This window comes from Puccinia triticina, chromosome 2A (genome assembly GCF_026914185.1).
Source record: "Puccinia triticina chromosome 2A, complete sequence".
NCBI lineage: Eukaryota > Fungi > Basidiomycota > Pucciniomycetes > Pucciniales > Pucciniaceae > Puccinia > Puccinia triticina.
The window spans coordinates 7,342,950-7,365,196 of record NC_070559.1 but is presented as its reverse complement, the minus strand read 5'-3'; the positions used below and the strand labels follow the sequence as shown (position 1 = coordinate 7,365,196).

At 45.9% G+C, this 22,247-nt stretch overlaps 3 protein-coding genes across 3 annotated transcripts; 2 read left to right on the top strand and 1 right to left on the bottom strand.

Annotated features, from left to right (window-relative positions):
- Positions 1–15,082: 15,082 nt before the first annotated feature.
- On the top strand, positions 15,083–17,202 carry PtA15_2A782 (uncharacterized protein; the record flags this gene model as incomplete). Its single annotated transcript, XM_053166838.1, has 7 exons — positions 15,083–15,096; positions 15,270–15,613; positions 15,747–16,068; positions 16,144–16,401; positions 16,480–16,551; positions 16,647–16,943; positions 17,016–17,202. 7 exons carry the CDS (start codon positions 15,083–15,085, stop codon positions 17,200–17,202), a joined length of 1,494 nt encoding a protein of 497 aa, XP_053018020.1.
- A 691-nt stretch (positions 17,203–17,893) lies between these two features.
- PtA15_2A781 (uncharacterized protein) lies at positions 17,894–19,277 on the bottom strand (the record flags this gene model as incomplete). The annotated part of the gene is made up of 4 exons (XM_053166837.1): positions 17,894–18,285; positions 18,364–18,891; positions 18,992–19,165; positions 19,232–19,277. The coding sequence occupies 4 exons, from the start codon at positions 19,275–19,277 to the stop codon at positions 17,894–17,896; spliced, it is 1,140 nt and encodes a 379-aa protein (XP_053018019.1).
- Positions 19,278–19,639: 362 nt separating this feature from the next.
- On the top strand, positions 19,640–21,743 carry PtA15_2A780 (uncharacterized protein; the record flags this gene model as incomplete). The annotated part of the gene is made up of 9 exons (XM_053166836.1): positions 19,640–19,796; positions 19,875–19,971; positions 20,056–20,070; positions 20,155–20,220; positions 20,328–20,445; positions 20,544–20,736; positions 20,839–21,031; positions 21,140–21,410; positions 21,483–21,743. The coding sequence occupies 9 exons, from the start codon at positions 19,640–19,642 to the stop codon at positions 21,741–21,743; spliced, it is 1,371 nt and encodes a 456-aa protein (XP_053018018.1).
- Positions 21,744–22,247: the final 504 nt, after the last annotated feature.

The window sequence follows — 22,247 nt, the reverse complement described above, 5'->3', positions numbered from 1 at the left end:
AGGCTTGTGTCCCTGGCTTTTTATGCCCTTTTTTCCTTTCACCCTTCACACAGCAAAAACTAGCCAACCTCAGGCTCTACTGAAGCCCTGAAGGATCAAGATAGCTGACCATCTGGGCTTCATGTCCCTGTAGGCTGTCCTCATGATGAGGATTGGATGCAGGAGCTGGAGTGGCCAAGGCATCTTAACCAGAGCTTGGAGAGCCTGGTTCCTGTGTAATAATTGAACAACCATACTGTTTTCTTTGGTCAGTTCCCACAACGGTGGGTCACTACTTTACAGTTATTGGTAAAGTAGCGTTATCGTAGCAATTTTTGGTCACTCTACAATAACCGCACTGGTAACCACTGTGAAATATGGTGTGATATCAATAACACACTCAGGGAGAGTTTTTTTTTCAAGGAAGCTACAATATCTATGCGCAGAGCAGCAGTTATTGAGCAAGATATTGAGCAATAAAAGGCCATTTTAGGGCAAATTTGGCCTTTCATTGCTCATTAATGTGTTCATTTACCAGTAACCGCTGTATGAAAGGGCCATTCTAGGGCAAAATTGGCCTTTCATTACAATAACTCGTTAATTTACCAGTAACAGCCTTATGAAGAAAGGCCAGTTACAATAACCGTGACACAGCTATCTGCGCGCTAGCAATAACAATAACCGTGAAAAAAATAACTGAAGGTTGCTACTTTACTCTCCCGGCCTGGTTATCGTAGAGTAAAGTAGCGACCCACTGTTGGTTCACACACAGGTCACACGGCTTAGCTGAAGACACATAAGTTTAAAGGTTCATGGAGGAAGAATGCTTGAACTTCCAGGAACATGTGTAGCAGGAAAAGATAGTCCATTCAGACCCAGACACTGGGAGGAGGCCTGGAGAAGGCTTGGCATGGGGGTCAAATTTTACTCATCCCTAAAATTCCTTCACTTTCTCCTCTCACAATTCTGCACCTTTTATCCTTCTCTATGCACTGTTCTCCAAGTGTTAATTAGTTCTGATCTGTGGAGAGGTAGAAATATTATGAAGTCTGGGTTTCTGGATTCAATATGATCCAGCCTCTTGAACCAACAATGGGTAGTTAAACTACCAATAGTGATAACATAACCATTTTTTGGCTGTTATTGTTACAGTTACTTGTAACAGCAGTGTGTTATGTGACTGCCACAATGTAAGGGGAAGATACTCATGTTTGTTACGTTATTGGGGCCTGCGGAGCGCTGGATAACAGATGAATATTGGGCTGGAAAGAACCTCTTTTGGCCTGTTAGCGTGTGATTTAATGGATAATAACATGGAGTAACAACCTCAAAAAATAGGGTATTATGTTATGCGTGAGGCCTGCAAAGACCCTGTTACAAATAAAGTAACATGGCACAGCCGGTAACAAGGGTAGGTGTTACCCAAATTGTGTGGATACTGCAATGTAATGTAACTACCCATTGTTGCTTGAACCATGTGTGTGTGGTCTGTGACATGTAAGTGATAGCTATGTACATGAGAGCCTGTACTGTGGATGTGGGCTATGGCTCATAGCACCAAGCCTGACCTCCAATACTTCCTATTTGAGGTTACAGCCTTTCTAAACTGGCTGATATGTGTGTGACCTGTGGATCTTGGTGATGGGTTGCTTGGCAACCACTTCCCAGTAAATCTTATCTGAGGTTTAGCTGCCTCCTTACAGCTGGTTTCACCAATGTGATCCTTTAATACTCTCTGTCACAATTGTGTGGCTTTTAGGGCTTTAATTTTTTTTATAAATTTTTAGTTGGATGTTTGAGCAACAGTGAAACCATTACAATACATGTATTGTAATGGCCATTACAGTGCATTGTAATCAGCCAAAAATACATGTATTTTTGGAAATTGTAGTGCATCTCTGTGCCAATGCGCTACCGCTGCAGTGTATTGGGTTTGCCAATCTTCATTTCTTGGCGCATGATGCAATCTTGGCCAACCACTACATACAAATACACAGTGGCGTAGCACCGCTGCAATTTAACAGTGCCTTTTTAAAATACGCTACTGGCTGCTGCAAATACATTTAGCGCAGCGGTTTCAGCGTTGGTTTGAGCCACCTCCACTTCTTAGGTATCTAGGACCAACTTTTTGTAAAGAATAGTAAAAATACATTACATTATCTGCTTTATTCCTATCCCAATTACTGTTGCCAGGTTTAGGGCCGGGGTTTTCCTTAAACTGTGGTGCAGTATGCACAGTGGTGTTTGGAGTGGCTATACAACTGCACTTCTTCTCTGCACTTCCTTATTGTATGTTCTTACTATGGCAGCTCTACTTTAGTATGGTAGCCTGGCTGACAAAACCTCACTTGTAAGTTTTTGCTTCTTTGATTGAATCTGTTCTTGGGATTCACTAGGTGCTGGAGTCTGAGGCTCCAATGTCCGCTTCTCTTGGATTAAACTTATTCCAAATCAGGACTAGGATTAACCTTTATGTTGTTTTTGTTGGAAGGCAAACCAGAACCTGCTAAAGATGTCACTTGTTACCTGGGTACCCGCCACAGGTGCAGGTACCTCCCCAAAAAAACCACCAATCCTTGGCACCCGCACCCGCACCCGCACCCCCCTGAGGGGCAGGGAGCAGGTACCCGGGGACCTGGGGGAGGTACCCGCGGGTGTTCGGCATTTTTTGAGGCAAAAATGCCAGCCAACAATTCATTTCAAGATAATAAGTAAGAAACTATCATCCTTCTTTAATTCGGTTTCCTGTTGATCTTCCCTTGCCCTTGCCCTTGAACTTTGCATCGTTCCTCTTATTGGTCTTCCATTTATGTAAGACACCACTCTGTATCGCCCCGTTCTTTGCGTAAAATGCAACAGCCATTCCTCTCGTAACTGAGGACGCACTAAGTCGATGCCTTCGGAGAGATACATAATCCCTTCCAAAGCTGAAAGCACGCTCCACGTCGACAGTTGTTGCTAATATGTATATGATTAAATCAATGAGTATCGCAATCAGAAAGTGATGAAAGATGAAAAATCTTACCTGGACAACTAAGAACATCCAGGGCCATCTGGGACAGACCCCCATGAGTGTTACCTGCGCGTTGTTGTCGCATCCACCATTTGAGGGGGTTCACCGGCCCTCCTAGTTCATTTAAACTCAACCCTCCAGCAAGCCACATAGAGAGCGGATCTGTAGGGACGCTACCTCCACGCGCTTCAGAGGCGCCAACCAAACCTGCGACTATACCTGCATGCGGCTGCTGTGATTTTCAAATCAATGATTAGCATGAGACTAGTTACACAGTTTATTTTTTGTTTTTTCAGTTACCTTTGGAGGAGGATTTGGGGGTTGGGAATTAGTTTCCTGAGGTGAAGGCCTGTAGTGGGCTTCCCACATCTCGCGCGTGAGTCGGATGGATTCCTGAATCCACTCTGGTTTCCACTTCGCTAGCTTAAAGTATTCGTCTTTGAAAGACGGATGAAGGACTGATGAATTACAGTCAGTCTACATGATTCATGATGAGAAAATGAAATCAAAACATACCCATAGCAACTTGGTACAAAGGCGAGTTGTCAGTCAGTGTGTAATATTTATTCGTGAGCTGGAGACCGGCACGGCATGCATTCCGCAAAGCTGGTGGGTACTTTTTCTTATCAGAGATGACGGTAGAGAGATGACAGGTGATTTGGTTGATAAAGATAACAATGTCCAATATTCGAGCGGCCCCACGGACTGATACTTGCAGCGTAATTTCATAAAATGGTTCAAGTACCTCAACAAGGTCGGCAGCTAAGGAAATATCATCATCATTGATGTGGTATTCTCAAGATAGGCCATGCCTTCTGTCTTTTTGCCACTCAAGGCTTCAAAGGCACACTTATCAATTCCTTGGGTTGGAAATGCAAGCAGCAAAAGATGAACTTACATTGCTTCCGAGCATCGCACGATACTAGCCAATTGAGTCATGGTTGAATTCCACCTAGTACGGACGTCACGGCCAACGTTATGCGGCCTCAAGCACTCCAGATCTTGGCATATCTCCACAAAGTTAGCCTTTGAATTTGGTGACTTGTTCAGCTTCCTAGAAATCGCTCAAAACTAAATTTAAACAATTTGAATAAATATAAGTGATTGGCTGATTTGTTAGCAGAAACTAGAAAGATGGGCTTACCTTGGCTAACGTTTTCTTGCATGATTTGGATGTGTATTGATCATCATGCTCTTCCTCACTTAAGTCATTTACATCGTCATCCTCAAGTTCCACCTCCTCATCATCAATGAGCTCGGCCGCCAGTACCGAATCGTTGACAATTGAACTATCATCCTCATCATGGTTGTTGTCTTTGTCGCCATCTGGATAGTCGCCGGTCAAGCTATCAAACCGGTGACCAGTCCCTTCAGTTTAGAAATCACTGAAGGATTATCAGCGGATAAGAAAAACTTACAGTCGGATCTGATCATCTCGATCCTCAGGTTCTTCTTCCTCCTTGTCTGATGCCTCGCTATCAGAGTTTAAGACTGGATCAACATTCTTCTTTCTCTTGTGGCTTCCGAAGGGTCTCAGGATGATCTGGGCAATCAAATTGAGTACATGAGCAAAACAACAAACCCATTGGGTTTCACCTTTGAAGCGAGGCCACCGGTAAGTTTTGATCTCTTCAATCATAGTGCGGTTGTTTGATGCATTGTCCGTGACAATTCCATGAATCTAAATGAGTAGAATTATCAATCAGTGAAATTACACAGAAGAGGATGAGTATATAGATGTGTGAGTCTTGAGAACTTACCTTGTCCTTCAGGCCAAACTTTTCGACAATAAGCTGGACGGTCTCGGCCAAGTAAATGCCAGTGTGGCTCTTCTGCAACCTTACAAAGTCAAGCGGCACGGCATCCAAGTGGAAGCCACCTTTGTCTTCTTCAACCAACCGATATAGAACTGTTCCTAAGATGTTGAACCCATTGGGAGACTGCCAAGCGTCAAGCCCGAGGTACATGGCACCCTTATGATGCTGAAAAGACAAAGGTTACGAGTCATTTTGATCAAATCAAATCCGAGAGCAGGCACACGAGATCAAGCTTACCTTGAATGATTCAATTAGTGACTCTTGTACAGCCGTATATAGCTTTGCAATGTCATTCGAGACTGTTCTGCGCGCTGGAAGATTCTTGACGACCATGGGATGTAAGAGTCCAAGATGTGATGTTTCTCCGAGCAAAGTAAATGGTCACGCTGCTTGTGCACACCAAATGGCACAAAGCTGGGGGACCTACCAGATAATTGACTTTAGTCGATGAAAGGAAGAATGAAAAAAGCAAATGATGCATTCACCTCGCGTGGGTCAATATCACCCGTTCCTGATACCCCCATGGTGCCAAGTTTCTGATTCCCTTGTGACTCACGTTCCCTCTTGGTGCAGCTGGCAACATGTTTTGCTAGGTTTGTTGGCGATGTCTTGTAAATTGGTTGGTGGATCTTGCTGCCACAGCTAGGAAAAGGTACACCAATAGAGTTAGATACATTCACAAAGATTTTAAGGAGAAAAACAAAAATAAAAAACCAACTGACGTCTTACACGGATAAGCGATCATTGGGTGACCATTTTTGTCCTTTTGGTCGGCAAGTATAGGGGGATCAAAAAATGCATAGCACCCGCTGAGTTGATTCTTATGAACCCGTCGCGCCTTTCCTGGAATATTCAAAGGCAGACAAAAAATCAAATTATGCTTATAGAATGTGTATACTAGATGAGCGAGTGGCTTACTGAGCTCTTGTTTGTCCGTGAGCACGTTTGCGACATGTTCGGAACCTGTAGGCAGATGTTCAACGTTGGAATTGTTGCCGATATTGTGTCCTCCTCGATTGCAATCCTTGTTGACAGTTTCTTTAGATGGGGCTGGGGAACTGGATAGTGATGATTCGGTCTCCTTGCGGCGCTTTCTACTGTTCCCCATGGCAAAGGTGTGTATTATGATTTGGTGCGGAGTCCGGACAGAGTGGGTGGGTGCTGTGGATATCTGGGCCCTGGGGGCCACATACATACATGTGACATGTTCCAGGGTCACCGGTGCCCGGGGGGGTATTTTCCACACCCGCACCTGTACCCGCAAACAGGTACCTGCTGCCTGCTGGCGGGTACCTGCCCACGGACACAAGGTACCCGCAAAGAGGTACCTGATGACATCTTTAGAACCTGCCATGTTGAGTCAACTCAGAGACTTGCGGTAAAGGTTGGTTACAAAAAACAAGGATCTCCAAGCTCTCATTGCCTAATGCTTTTATTCAGAGGGATCTGATAAATCTTGTTTGCTAGTGAAAACACAATCTGAATATATTTTCACCAGTCACACCAGGGAGGGATTTGTTGCACTTTATAGAGAGTGCCAGACCATAATTTCTCTCTGGAAGTCTTCCATATGTGAACCATTTCTTCATGTGTAGCTCAATTGTGGGTCAGCTGTATGTTTATACTGAGCTCATACTGAGTTTTTCCATATCCAATCTTGTGTGTTACGGTGAGTTAAACTCAACTATTGGGATTCTCCAATCAATTGCTGGTACATATAGGGATCCTCAGGCTCCACTTGCCGGTGTGTACTGGAAATCACCCTCCACTTGAGTACCAGTATGGTCATGCATTGAGTGGATACAACCTCCAATCAATGGTGATTTGGAATGCCATCAAGTCAAGACATAATCCATTTGATGAGCCTGTTTACTGTTCATGGAGTGGAGAGCTTCACTTGATGACCATTTATACTTGCCATTGATTGGAGAAATCCTCTGCTCAATGTCCAGTTTGTAAGGCCATCAAATAGAGGTTTTCTCCTCTCAATTACCAGTATGTACTGGCCATCAAATGGAGACACCATCCACTTGATTACGGGGCACTGGCATGTGAAAATTTCAGCTCAATGACAAGCAAATAATGGTGGTGGACCCAAGCTTTTCTCAGCCTGGTGAGCCTGCATGAACCACACATTGCACTAGGAAAGTCCCAGCTCACCAGCTAGCATGTACTGGCCATTCAGCTGGAGCTCAGTGTACAGCATTTACTGCCTACACGGCGGGAGCAATCAAGGACAATCCAGCCTTTCCAGCGAACGTGCAGGCAGGATTGATTCCAAAATGACCCCAGATGATGGCAAATTGCCTGATTAGGGCCCCGCAGACAACGGGCTGCCCCATCTCTGAAGGCCAGGACGTGAGGTCGGACCCAACCCTGGCAAAACCACGTCCGCTTTGCTAGAGACCGGCATCATGACCAAATATTATCGGTGATGATGCCAGACCTGTTGGGAGCTGCTCAACTTGGTCAGTTTCCTGGGCAGATGGCAGTCGGTCCTGTGCACAAGTCCTTGGGGCAACTTTGAACAGCAGGGGTGAAGTCACCTGCTTCTTGACTTTGAGAGTACAAAGGCATGCTCTTGTCCTCCCAAGGCTCAAGCCCCCCCCTCATCCTCCTCCCTCCATCGCTTCTCACTCCTCCCTCCATCCCTCCTTGCTCTTCCCTCCATCCCTCCTCCATCCTCCTTCCATTGCTCCTCCTCCCCTCTCTGCCTCCTCCATCCTCCCTTCTTGCTCCTGCCCCCATTGCTTCATCGCTCCTTCCTCCATTGTTCCTTCCTTGCTCACTCCTCCCTCATCTCTTGCCCTGGTTTTGCTCTCTTTTTGTTTGCCTATCGGCCCGTTATTGCGGATAATAAGCTCAAAAAGTTTGTAATAGTCTATGTGTCATGTTTGTAGTTGCTGATCACCTTGGTGTACATAAACATTTTTTTGCCTGTTGAGTTTGTGTAATAAAACCAATTTTCTAAAGTAAAAATCATTGCCGTTCATCAATAAGACTGCCAATTGGGCTTGCGGCCTGCCCGGGTCTGAGTGCCAGTATTCTACCACCTATGACCAACCTTGGGGGTCGGTGTTTAAGGTTATGGCATGTGGGGGGCTCTTCACAATGCCACCCATTCTGTTGTCATCAAGACAGCCCTGGTCGTGTGGATGATCTGTTTGCTGTCATTGATACTGCTATTACACCGGCCATCTGACCGGTGTGCCTGCCGGCTCTTTGGCAGACATTGTACGCCCCGCCATCATGTCGTCAACCACTTGTGGGTCAAACAGAGTCCCAAGTACAGGAAATCTCTGTCCCCCTGATGGCAAAACACGCCCGCCATGTACTGAGCTTGTGAAATCCCAGATAGATGACCAGCATTTGCTGGTCATTGCGCAAGGGATTCCCAGGCTTGATGAATAATTTTGATTTGAGTTTGAGTTCAAAGAGCCAGGGTGCTGATGACCAGTGCATTTTGGTCACCAAGCGCGGCCTCTGCCAACTCAAGACTAGTTTGTGCTTGCCATTGAGCCAGAGAAGCCCTAGCCCAACAACCAGCACCTGCTGGTCATTGATCTGGGCCTATCTGATCTTGATGGGCAGTTTATACTGCCTACGAGGCTTGGATAGGCCCAGCATGATGGCCAACATGTACTGGGAGTCAGCTGGGTCTTCCCTAGTGTGATGAACAGTAAACACTGTTCCTCAAGTCCCAGTACATGTACCAGCGACTTGCCAATGTCCACCCTCAGGTTTGCCCAAACCTGAGGGTGGAAATAACCTACCTTCCTCAAAAATGAAATTGATGAATGTCCCATGTTGTGTCTTCTGTTCTTCTCCATGATATAAATTTTTCATCCCGTCTTCTGTCTTGTCATGCCTGTCTGAAATTCTAGTCCATGGATTTTGTGGTAAATCCTTGTTTTTTCTACCAAATTTTGTATCCTTCTCTCCTATTCCTTGTGTTCCTCAGATAAGTTGTTGGTGTGGTGTTGATTCAAATCCAAACAGGTATTCTATTTTCTGATCTAGTCTCCTTCTGTTATTTCAAATTCTAGTATATGTATGTCCTAGGTAAACCTTTTCCCCCTCTGCCACTCCCGAATCAAAGGATCCTAACGCTCTCCTGGTAACTCCGTACCACTGTCATTGGCCCAAAGAAAAGGAATGTGGTTGATGTTTCTGACAGATTCCATTCCATTACATCGCCTTCCTTTTAAGGCCTAACTATACTTCTATTTTATATAACAAAGGGCCAAATGTCATCCAATATTTTACCTCCTTGGGTGTCTCTCCACGTTTCCATGTCTGTCAATTTGATAAACTACTTGGTCTAGAAGATTGAGATAGGATATCCCGTATGAGCCATAATTATTTTCTTCTTCATTCATTTCAGTCTTGGTTGTGCCAGTAAGTCCTCGGCATAGCTGCTGATTTCTATTCCTTTTGATCCAGCAATTCATGTTGATAAAGGTCCTAGCTGATTGGAGTTGCAGTTTATGGTCATGCAGGACCATTCTTTTCACAATTATATAATCAGTTTATGGTCATGATGGACCCTTTTCCTCTTCACAACTATGGAATCAGTTTAAGGTCTTGATGGACCCCGTGGGTGTGATTGACTCTTGCTCTCTTGATCCATCCATCTAGCATGATTGATACCAAATTTACTGGATGATGATCCATGGGGTTAATATGGAGTTAAGGTGGAGTTAGATTGGTGTTTAAGGTGGAGGTGAAGATGACTTGGTTAAGATCACATTCTGCTTGAGAGCACCTTGGTTGAGAGCATATTTTGGTTGAGAGCACCTTGGTTGAGAACACATTCTGGTTGAGAGCACCTTGGTTGAGATCACATTCTGCTTGGTTGAGATCACCTTGGTTGAGATCACATTCTGGTTGAGAGCACCTTGGTTAAGAGCACATCTGTTGAGATCACATCACTTAAGATCACCTCTGTTAAGATCACATCAGTTGAGATCATATCTTCAAATGTTATGTTGAGGTGAGACTCCGCATTTGAATCCTTCACTTGTTCATTGCTATTATGTGTCAGTTGCAGGGATCCATCAGTTGACTTGTCAATCTTCTGAAGGTTGTAGGCCACTGTTGGGACACCAGATGTGAGAACTCCTTTGGGACGGGTGGCAGTTCTGTGAGGGGGAGATAACAAATATGATATTTGCAGTTGAGCAATATTTATGTTATGGGTGGTTTGAAGGACCTGCCCCTCTATTGTACTACACAAGGATTCTGACAACAAAATTTATTTATTGTTGTGGCAAAACCTTGATAGAGATCACTATGTGTAGTAGTCTCTATCAGACTTAGATCAAACAATGCAGATGATGTGCAATGACACAAGCGATTTAAGAACCTGATTATGATCACAGGTGTTGGGTGAGTGGATGTTTGAGATTGCACTGTTAAATGAATGAGTGACTGGTTGGTTGGTGGCTGCTATTCACATGCTGAATTCAAATGAGGGGGGAGGAAGGGCTCCTTATATAGTAAAATGTGAGGGATTTTTGCTTGTGGGGAAGTCAGTTGAGGGATTTATGCTGGTGTGACTTCTCCTGTGAGGGATTTTTGCTGCATGGAAGCTTCCGTTGAGGGATTTTAGCTAGTGAGCCTTCTGATAAATGTGTGATCCAACATGTGATTGATGATGTCATGCGACCATACAGGGGTACATGTGTGCACCTGTAGAAACTACACCCTAACTATGTACTTGTGCCTAGATGAAATAATATGTACTATCACTATAATCCTATACTATGTAATTATGTTATGACAAAACCTTTTAATGCAAATAACTTTTGACTGAGTGGAGCTATCCTAGTGGTTCAAGTGAGTGACTAGGGGTTAAATGACCTTCAGAATCTAATTATGCAATAATAAATCTAAGAATATATCTCCTTCTCATGTATTCAACCATCACTTTATGTAATTTGATACTTGAAACAGATTTGGCACACCACATCGGGGGACTTTGGGAGGATACATAACCAATCCAAGTTTCCCTGCGCGCCCATAGTTCACTTGTGCCCACCTTCAAGCCCCCAGACACAAAGTTCTTTTAACACTTTTCCTCACATGTGCGTGCCAATCCTGCTGTTGTGCAGCAAATAATTGAATCTTCTGGATACAGTAGGACTGCAGTACCAAAGTCTTATATGACATCCTGTGCTACTTAAGTAAAAAGTGATAAGAGCAATAAACACCACATTGTTGCACCATGCACATGGAAAAAAGGTACCTGTGACTAAGGAATCCTCTGTGCAGGAGGAAATACACAGGAAATAGATATGACAAATATGTGAAGACAATAAATCTCAAAGACAAGAGGCATACATAACCCAAGCTGAGATGTTTGTGAGCATTTAAGAATTGAATTTTCACCTTGGAGTTCTCAGACAAGCTGTCATATTTTTTCTCCATCTGGTTTTGGAAGCAAGGGGATATTGAAGTGCCTGTTGATATCCACCAATCCAACCTCTTTTGCCTTGATTTTTCTTGTGCCTCTCAAAACTGCATTTTTGAGTAAGTTGTGGGTAAAGGTATGATAATTGTACAATCTGTAGTCCTGTACTAAACAAGGTGCATATTCCCAAATGATAAGCTATTCACACTTCAGAATTTAAAATTCTTAAATTTTCCATCACTTTGTAAAATTGTTAGGGAAAAATAAATCCGGTATTTTCACATTTCATATTGCTGGGAGTCAAATTGCATGTTACACAGGTTTTCCTAGATTTTTCCCTGTTTTTGAGGAATAGAAATTTGATTTCAAAACACTCTCCTTGCCCATTAATATAATGGCAGAAATACATCACTCACTAGGATTCATCCACTGGTTGGCTGATCCTCTGAAGTTGCTATACTTTAAAAGTCTTTTTCATAATGTGGTCACCATGGGAGTTTCCTTGGCACTTGTGTGCAAGTTCCATCTCTGAAATCAGTCATAGATTTGGTTGGATCTCAGTTAGAGGCTGGTTGGAAGGCAGTCTCATGTCTGCCACAAAGTAAGTTTATAAGAACTGGAATCATACCAAATGTGTGGTGCAACGTCTGTGTAGATGTATGCCATACCTATGCTGAAAACTAGGCCAATTTAATGATAAGGTTTACTTGATCCTCAAGCTTGACCAAGGTTTCTCATATTTCAATTATCCCAATTTTTGAACTCTTTGGAAACCCATACCCAGTAGGTTTCTCTGAAACTGTTTTTGTATTTATTTTCAGGGCACACACCAAAAAGCTGCCAGCTCTTTTTAATTTGTTTCTATTACACATGCTTAAAACTTTAGATGGAGTGTAGTGATACTGTGGGAGGTAGAGCTGGTCCCTATAACCCGTTGGCGGGTACACGGGCGGGTACCCGTGGAAGTGCGCAGGTATCCGCCGGGTGCGGGTGCGGGTTTCCAGTCTGGGTCCAAATTCAGGCAGGTACCTGCGCACAAATCACCATTCTGCACAGCTCTGCTTGCCCCTAGTGACCATTGGCGGGTACTAGGTACCTGTGGGCAGGTACCCATGGAAGTACACAGGTAACTGCCAGCGGGTGCGGGTGTCTATTCTGGGTCAAAATTCAGGCAGGTACCCAGACCCGCCGCGGGTACCCGGGTGCAAAGTGTCAGCTCTAGTGGTAGGTCTGATTTTGCTCTGGTACTACGGTTTGACTTTGGCGCTGTGGGGCCAACTATCACAAAACCATGTAAACTGTGTGGTTTTATGTGACAAATTGTGTCACACAAATGTACGCGCGCGGGTTTGTGTAAAATTCAACAGAGAGATAATGATGTGTTGACATTGAGTGACATGTCATTTCACAACAACTTCACCTGCAGTTACCCTTGTATTGGGAAGAAGGTTGAACAAAGTTACAGTTGACATTGAACTCACATCATACCAAGCAACTGACAAAATTATGGTCTGGCACTCTCTATAGAGTGCAACAGATCCCTCCCTGGTGTCAGTAAGGTTGAGCCTTTCCCTCCAGATCAAGTATTTAAGCCCACAGGAAGTCCTCCACTCTGTGGTCAAAGTCAAACATCCAGTCAATTGATAAGCTAGACTGGGGCTGAGCCATCACTAGACATGATGTAGGGTTGAATGGGAGTGGTTGTAGAAGGATCAGATTCATTTCACATCAGCCATAGAAAGAGGAAAGAAAACAGCCAATATAAAGAACAGACACTGCACCTGAGCCAGTGGACTGTGACACAATGCAGGCAAGACTGCACATATTACGCTGAATTACATTAGCTCTGCTAGAAGCTATAGCTGATCAGAGCCACTGGATTTCCAGGCTATTAGCTTTAGCTGTAGTATTAGTCTGCTAAAATTTACTTTTTCTCAAAAAACTTTGTAGCTGTAATTGTAGATTACTATCAGCTACATTGTAAGATTAGCTCAGCAGCCCCAAAAACTGCTAAATTACAAAGCTACAAAGCTTAGTGTAGCTTAATATGTGCAGTCTTGATGCAAGTTTGATGGAAAGATGACTCAGGTGAAATGTAAAAACATGAAATGTGTTTGAAACTGATTGAACATGGATTAGGGTGTTCAAAGGTGACTTGCATAAAATCACAACACCATAAAAATAAAATTCTAAGCTGAAAAAAATATGTACACCCAAACACTCAAATTAGAGCAACCTTTCTAAAATGGTACATATAAAATCATCATTTGAAAGTTTTATGATTTTATGTAATGAAAATTTTATGATTTCAACTTTGAACACCTTAGATGTAGCAGAGAAAACAGAAGGAACAAGAACACAACTAAGTTACCTAGTTTAACATCAATCTGGTGACTTATCATCAGCCCACCACCGGCAGCCACCTGGGCGCTGTGGTGATCCAGATCTGTTGCGCGCAACAAAACTGCCAAAACCTCAACTCACAGCCTACAATACTAGCATATGATAGAATATTATTAGAGAAATAGATTCTAAATAGAAACTTAACCCTAGTCACTCACTTCAACTACCCAGCTAGCTCTTTTAGTTTAGAATTTGGTTACAATTATAGGTTTAGTACAGGCCACACCCAGGTGGAAATTCATATAAATCATAAAAGGCATGCATATATAGAAGAGTATAGTTAGATTTACTAGTTAGGCAGGCCTCCACCATTAGCTACAGATCACCTCACGCAACCTGCGCGTTGGAAACTGCATTGACTAGGCCTCCACTCAACAACTCAACAGATTTGCACGGACCTTACATCAATGCATGCGGTCAGAAAGCCTCCACTTTGGCAGTGCAACCAACCTAGGTGGACTTTGCCTTAAAAAGTACAAATCACACATTGTCATGCGGAACATCAGTTTAAGTTATGCACCCCTTGCAGAAGGCAGTGCAATCCACAGGGTCACCACCAGCAGAAATGCCTCGAGTGCAGCCCTCACCAGCAAAAATAACTCAGAAAAGAATATATAAGGAGGCCCTCCTCCCACCATTTTTCCAGCATGACCCAGGCACCCCAGCTCAGTGGTCACCAGTCATCATTTTGCCATCATCACGGAAGACACAGTCATCATACATTAACATAGAAATCTCATACCACACTCCATCATCATTTCCCTCTGCTGAAACCATTAAAAACCCAACAAAACATATTCTCACTTGATTATATTCTTTGCCCATCTCGCCATATAGAGGTTGTATACGCATCTTGTCCTTGTTAAAACTGCTCTAGGTCTGATAGAGACTACTACATACAAGTTTTCTCCGTCATAAAAGTCACGCCACAACAATAAATAAATTTGTTGTCAGAATTCTGTAGTATAATAGAGGGGCAGGTCTTTCAAACCACCCGTAACAGTAGTATTACTTAGCTGGAATATCATATTGTTATTTCCCCCTCAAAGGACTGCCAACCCATCCCAAAGGAGTTCTCACAGCGCACACAGGGGCAGCACATGCACACCCAACTATGGTTGTGGGTCTGTTGGGTTGGGCCAACATCACAAATTTCCCCAAAAAGCTAAAGCCTGAACCCGGTTGGGCTTGGGCGGCCCAATTGCCATCCCTATAACTATAGGAATGTGATAGGAATGTGGGATCCAGAAATATCCGCAGGTTTGAGACACTTGGATCACGGATATCTGGCGTGATCTGTGGACCTATGCCGGATATCCCGGATGCCCCCTCGGACATTGCAAATTGCTTGCCGGATATCCCGCACGGGATATCTCAAGGGTTGAAGTGTTCCCGTTTGTTGCTAACGGCAAAGATTATGTCGAAGCTTTCGTCACAAAGCTTGGGAGACGCGAGATCATGCTGCTCGCTGGGTCGGTGTACTGATGTCGATGCACGAAGACCCTCATAGTAGTCGCTGGAAATGCAACCCGTCCGGCTCTTTGACGAGCAAAACAGAGGGCAAAGATGGCAAACACCAGCACAGATGATGAAATCATCGATCGCTGCTGCAGACTCTAGATCTTCTTTGTAACACACCCACTAGTGCTTATAGGACATCTGCTTGGGCGAACGGCAACATTCTCTGGACCTGCCCAGAAAATCCGGTTGACCATCTCTCAGTATCTACTTGTCAACATGTGCATTATAATGACCTAAGAGGTGTGCATCGGCCTATAAGAAGTGCCCCATTTGCAGGGTATTTTGCGGCAACACCTATTCCACCCTTTAGAGCCAAAATTAATTATTTAGATATGATTCTCTTCACGTTCTTCGTAACTTTCTTAGCGGTGCTGGGCGCCATTTGTGACGACTTTTCGATTGAAAGTCGCTCGACAAGAGCCACGTCGCATGCCTCTTCGAGCAGTCGACGACATCGCCATAGAAAAGGTGCGTTCTATCCTTACCCAAATGTCCCTGTGTTATCATGCTCGAGGAAAAGTGTTGTGCACGATTGGTTACCGTGAGCTGTACCCGGTGTAGTTATTAACCAACCACGCCTTATTTTTCTTTTCCTGCCCAGATCATGAGCGTATCAGTCGATCACCTGCGAGGTCTGCCGGGCGTCAGTCCACCCCCCAGACCGTGGCGGAAACCAACCAGACTGGTATCGGAAACTCAACCGTACCAGTGGCTACGCCAAACTCGACTGTGCCAGTAGCCTCGCCAAACTCCACCGCATCATCGGCTTTGCCCATCTCGGCGTCAGTGAATGTCAGCGGTGACTCCACGGCAGAACCGGCCTCGCCGACTCCCGCTTCTGTCCCTGTCTCATCAGGCACTGCATCTACCAGCACGGCAGTCTTGGGTCTAGACGCCAACAGTCTTAATCATGCGGGCATCTAGTGAGTCCTTGCATATCACTGAATTTCCTTCGAGTAAGTGCCAGATTCTCCCTAATAGTGAGTTCTTCCCGTCAGTCTTGGATTTCTTCCAGACGGTGGTGATGCGGGAGGAACTAGGCAGACCATGGCTTCGATCAACTCTGCCATCGGACACACATCTTCCACCTACGGCTGGTATGGGCAAGCAGTCAGCGGGACGCTCTTTGATGGCTCTCAACTCCTTGCGGTCCTGGATGACGTGAAAGCTTCGAAGGCTGTGTTCCAGCCGGCGGTGATGCCAGTTCAGGGTTGGAAAGGACTAACCAGCTCGGATAATAGTCAAGCTGTAGCAATGCAAGTTCCATCTTCTCTCCTTTCCAACGCTGGCTTAACTGGTCCTGATACTTTGCTTGTCATACCCATCTTATGAAGTGCCCAAGTAATGAAGAAATTCACTGACGAGGGAATACCAGTCTGGCTTCGTTTTGCCCATGAGATGAACTAGTAAGCCCCGATCATAAATGACCGCTTGCAGAACCCACCTGTGCTCACAACTATGCTTTGCTTGCTCTTGTTTGAATGAATCGTTTGCTTTCTAGTTACCAAACCGATGGGACCTACGTCGGTAATGCTGCGGATTTCAAAGCAGGCTGGGCAGCCGTCGCTGCTGCATGCAAAAGCATTGCTCCTGACGTGAAGATGTGGTGGTCGCCCAATATTTCCACTGCCGAGAACTACGCCGAGTATGCCCCCGATGACATGTCCACTGTTGACTTGGTTGGAATAGACTTTTATCCTAAATCCCTTCAAACTGGTAAAGAATTTCTCGACACGATGAAGGAATTCCATGATAAATATGCCGTCGATGGGCGTATGTTTGCCATTGGCGAGACTGGGTGAGTGACTCTTCGACGATTGCAGGAGAGATATCTAACTGGCCCCAGCTAACAACTTGCTTCTGGGATCAGGCTTGGCTACGCAGGCACTCCTGCCGACCGACTTTCATGGCTTTCTCAAGTGACCTCGGCCAGATCCGAGCTGAAGAACTACGTTTCCGCCGCGTGGTTCAACTACCATAAAGAGTACGATTATCAGATCGTCTCTACACAAACACCTTCGTTGACATCAGAGTTCAAGAGCTTTCTTGCAGCCTGATCGATATCCAGCCGGGCATCTCTTCGTTTTCTTCCATCAGGACGCCTTGATACCTCAAGGAAAAGATGCCCCTGAACTGCAAACCACTATCATGAGAAGCAGGCCAACCATGAATACGCGGTTACCATTATGATTTTAATAGAGTTTCCTATGTAAGCTGAGCTTCATGTATTATCAGTGACAAATACATCAATAGAGTCGCTGTGTATTTTTTTGTAAACCATTCGATTGGAAATAAATTTTCCATTTGACCAATATTTCTTTTAAGCCGGCCGCAGGCTATTCAAAGGCAGCCCTTCACCATAGCTATGCATCGGGCCAGGTGAGAAGTACTTCATCTACTAACGGGGGTTAGTACTTCATCTACTAACGTGGGTTGAAAACTCAGATGAGTGATGTCTGCCTACGATCTCACTGCAGATAGGGAGGGCAGGTTTTAGCCTTGTAAAGTATGCGGTTGGTGTTCACTGCCACTTGAATTTTTGTGGGCTATGGGGAAACGAACCTAGTCGGAGGCTCGCCCTTCGCGCGAGGCACAGAGACCCTGCGGGGCTCTCCTCCAGAGAGGCTTTGTCAAGCTCGATGGGGAAAAGGATGAAATATGTGTATGCATTAACCAAGATACGTTTACATATGCAAGCACAACGATCTTTCGGAAAATGCGTAGGTTTAGTGAAAGTGGGCAGCTTGATCAGGGAGATAGGATGTTTTTGAGAGCTGAGACCACAGCATCACCCAGCTGCTTGGTTGATGCTTGTCCTTTCAGATCAGCGGTTCGTAAGCCATGGCCACCTGCTTCTGGAGAGTCCAAAACTCGACGAACGGCGAGCTCGATTTGCTCCGCTTCGCGATCGAGACCCAAGGAGTATCTCAGCATGAGCGCGACAGAAAGGATCGTACCGACAGGATTGGCGACCCCGCGGCCAGCGATGTCAGGGGCAGACCCGTGAATTGGCTCATAGACTCCTAGACATTTCGACTTGCGGTCTGGGATTCCGGCCAAGGAAGCTGAGGGAAGAAGCCCAAGTGAGCCTGGGATCACAGATGTCTCGTCACTGAGAACATCGCCAAAGAGGTTTTCGGCTGTCGCGGAAACATGGTAAGTCAACAACCCGCCATAGCTAGAATTCAGAAAAAAAAAAAAAAACAAGCGCAATTTACTCAGCACAATTCCGTTTAGCTTCTTAGGATTGGAGCAGATCAACATGGCAGCTGAATCGACGAGATGATGGTCCAAGGCCAGTTGAGGGAATTCCTTGGCAAACAGATCGGTGACGACCTTTCGCCATAGACGAGAAGTTGCTAAAACGTTGGCCTTGTCGACCGAATGAACGGCCATGGGAGGTGATGTGGTCATGGCCAAGAAAGCTGCCACTCGTGCGATCCTTTGGATTTCGGCGACACTGTAGGAACACTCATCTTTCGCTACGCTGGCCTCTCCGCCGTCGGCCTCGAAGGAGGTTGCCTCGGTTCGTTGGCCAAAGTAGATTCCTCCAATCAGTTCCCGTACCACGATGATCTCGGTTCCAGAGGCGATCGAGTCTTTGAGAGGCGATAGCTGGACGAGCGACTCGGAGGGAAACAGTGCAGGTCGAATGTTGGCATATAGGCCAAGGGTTTTCCGCAGCTCTAGTAAGCCTTGCTCAGGTCGCACTTTGCCTACACCCCACTTCGGTCCTCCAACCGAGCCTTTGATCGACAGGCCATAGATAGAAAGATTAAGTACGTAAGTCGCATGTGAGTGATGCGCCTGGTACACCGAGTTAAGTAGGAACTGATATGGACATACCCAGGAGGATTGCATCGGCCGCTTGGCATGCTTGGAGGGTGGAGGGTGGGAGTGGGTTACCGTGGTTGTCGATGGCAATGCCGCCGAAATCGCAAGCTTCCACTTCAAACTTGACTTTTCCAGATTCCGAGATGACATCCAAGACTCGGGTTGCTTGTTCGATGACTTCCGGGCCTGCCTTGCAAAATCTCCATCAGCCTCTCGCCAGCACAAGTGGCCCGTTCAGCCCATACGACGCACCGATACCATCTCCGGGAAGAGTGACGATCTTGTAAGTTGAGGCCATTGCTCGTGAATAGTCGTAATGAAGATGGCAGAGTGATGAAAGAGCTCGGGATTTGATTGGCGAGATGGCAAGATGGGGGGGCAGGCAGCACCAAGCGGGCGGGATGGATTCTCAAATACTGAAATGTGAAAAACGGGGAGGATGCTCAAACACAGCCTTGCACATGCCAAGCCCCTTCCCCGGCCTCGGCACCGGGAGGGCATCGCCCAAGGGCACGACAGTGACGTGCGTCTTGAGAGTTCTAAAGGGGATTTGAATTACGAAAGGTCTTTCAGTTGGATGTTTTCGGAACAGATCTTTTGAGGACATCATCCTCTGAAGCGACATGGTTCTGTGCTGGTGGGCAAAATAACGAGTTGGCGATGGATGGATGCCCTATCATCCATCTACAGCCAACCCTGGGCTTTGAGCTCACCCTTCCTCCGCACATAAATCGCGGGCCCAGCCCCAAGTGCTGCAAACAAACGTCATCCACAGACATGAAGAACTTCATCAATCACATCGCCCCCAAAATCCCATGTAAGTCTCATCTGTTTGCTCCACATGCCAAGCCAGAGAAGGAACAGAACCAAGCTGATTGACGCCCGCATACCCCAGTCCACACCCGTCCGGGCCACAAGCCTCCATTACCACCCCGGCCGACCCACGCCCAATCGACCGGACCACAAAACCCCCCAGAACCAGTGCTTGGAGGGTAAGTACGGCATCCTCTGACCATCGGCTCCAGCGAAGCACTAACCTACGCTGTTGCTCACGCTCCATCTGCGTGCCGGAACAGTTACTATGCGAATTGGTAATATAATCCCCGGCAGCTGCTCCTAGAAACCTCAACAGCTCATCTCTGACTCCTGGTGACTTCACTGGCCCCTCCCCTCAGGACCGTGTATTCCAAGCCGCCCTTTCCGCCTTCCCACGCAGCCTACTACCACCTAAATACAATCTTGTGCGTCTTCACACTGATTATTCTCGGTCGGGCTTCGTTTCAAACACACCGAACAAATTTAATCAGTCTATTTTTGCGTTTGCATTCGTATTTACCTTTTTTTGTAGGTATGCGTTTGCCAAGATCAGTCCAAGCGGGGAGGTGTCCTTGTCGGATCCCTGGGGCGATATTGAGAAACCGTTTGAGCCCTCTCTTGGGAGTCCAGAGTTTGATCCGGGATTCAAAGTACGTGGGTTTCGCTGACTTGGGATCGATAGATACTAGTCCTCCGTGATCCATTCGGCCCGCTGTTTTGCTAACGCGAACAAGTCCACTCGACACAGGGCAATCTGGGTGAGATTGCAATCATGAAATATCGAAACACTAAACTGCGGTGCCAGCTCTCGGTCGGCGGTGCAGGAGCAGAGATCACGAGCAGTTTCCAACGGATCATCAAGTCGGAACACGCCATGCGTAAATTTGCCCATGATTGTAAAGAACTCTGCAGAAAGTACGGCTTTGACGGGATCGACGTTGGTGAAGCTTGCTTTCTCATGCTTTTTGCCCCCCTTTCGGCATGCGCTTCACCGGAAAACTTATGGTGGGGTCGCTTGGTTTGCTTCTCATTTGATTGCTTAGATTACGAGCATCCCGAAAACACGGCCGAAGGGCGCGGTCTGCTAGAGTTACTCCGTCATACTCGAGCGACTCTGGATCAGCTGGCTCATGAACTTGGTCGTCAAGAACGTTATTTACTATCAGTTGCTACCAGCATGGGCGAATGGTCCGCTACTCATCTACCACTTCGCGAAATGAACGAGGTTCTTGATAGGTAAGCACCATCTTATTCTCTCCAACAGAGCTGAACTGCCCCACCCATGTGTTTTCTTGACCCTGACGAGTCTCACACTGTATAAATGTGATAAAACTATGATTCCAGGATTTATCTAATGACCTATGATGCATCCGGGAGTTGGGATAAAACACTGAATCATCATGCCCCGCTTCACCCCCACAATGGCAAGGGTCTCTCGGCAGCATCGACGGTCCAGTTCTATCATTCACGCGGCGTGGCGCTACATAAGCTCATACTTGGAGTCCCGATGTATTCCCGCTCGTTCATCACTAAAACTGGCATATGTGGACACCACTATGAGCGTGTATGTGGGCCCCAGGAAGAGGCCACAAGTGAAGGCACCCACATGTACAATGTGAGATAGAATCACAGCCTGCTAAGGAGAAAAGGACTGAAGCTGATCATGTACGGTTCTGTATACCCATAGACGCTTCCTCGACCCAACGCGACTGAATATCATGACAGTCAACTGGGAGTGGCCTATTCATATGACGGAAAAGAATGGTGTTCATATGATTCTCCCACCAGCATGACTTGGAAGACTCAGTTCGTCCGCCAGCGGGGACTGGGGGGTGTGTTCTTTTGGGAACTGGCCGGCGGTCATGTTGCTGCGAAACCTCCTCACCCGCGAGATCTGGTCCCTGTAGCCTGGGAAGGACTATATAGCGGAATTGCAGGTAGTTATTGAAGTCGTTCTATTTTCTTCTCATGGTTGACATGTATTGGCGAAGGGAGATGAGGAGTTACTGTAATATGCTTTTATCTTCTTGGGCCATCTGAATGAGCATTAATTGTTGTTGTACATCCGTGAAAGTGAAGAGTCCAGGACTGCTAGAAATTCAGGCATCATTGCGCAAAGATCTCCTTTCCATTTTACATCAGAGTTTTGCACCCTCCGTCTACATGATCTTTCTGTTCCCATTGTTGGTACTCAGCAGCTCATTCTATGAGACTTATCCTGCACAATAGCTCCACCAAGCCTCTCCATGAGAGAGCAGGAGAGGTTCTGTAGCCGCAAATATCGGACCATAGAGATATAGCAGGGCACTGTAGTCTATGTAATGCCTATAAATCTGAAAGTTGATTCGGATGTAAATAAATAGAGCATTGGGAAAATGACTCCCAAGTTTTGGTCAAACAACTCCCAAAGTTTGTTTACGCCCGCAGCACCGTTTCTCAACCAGCTCCCCGG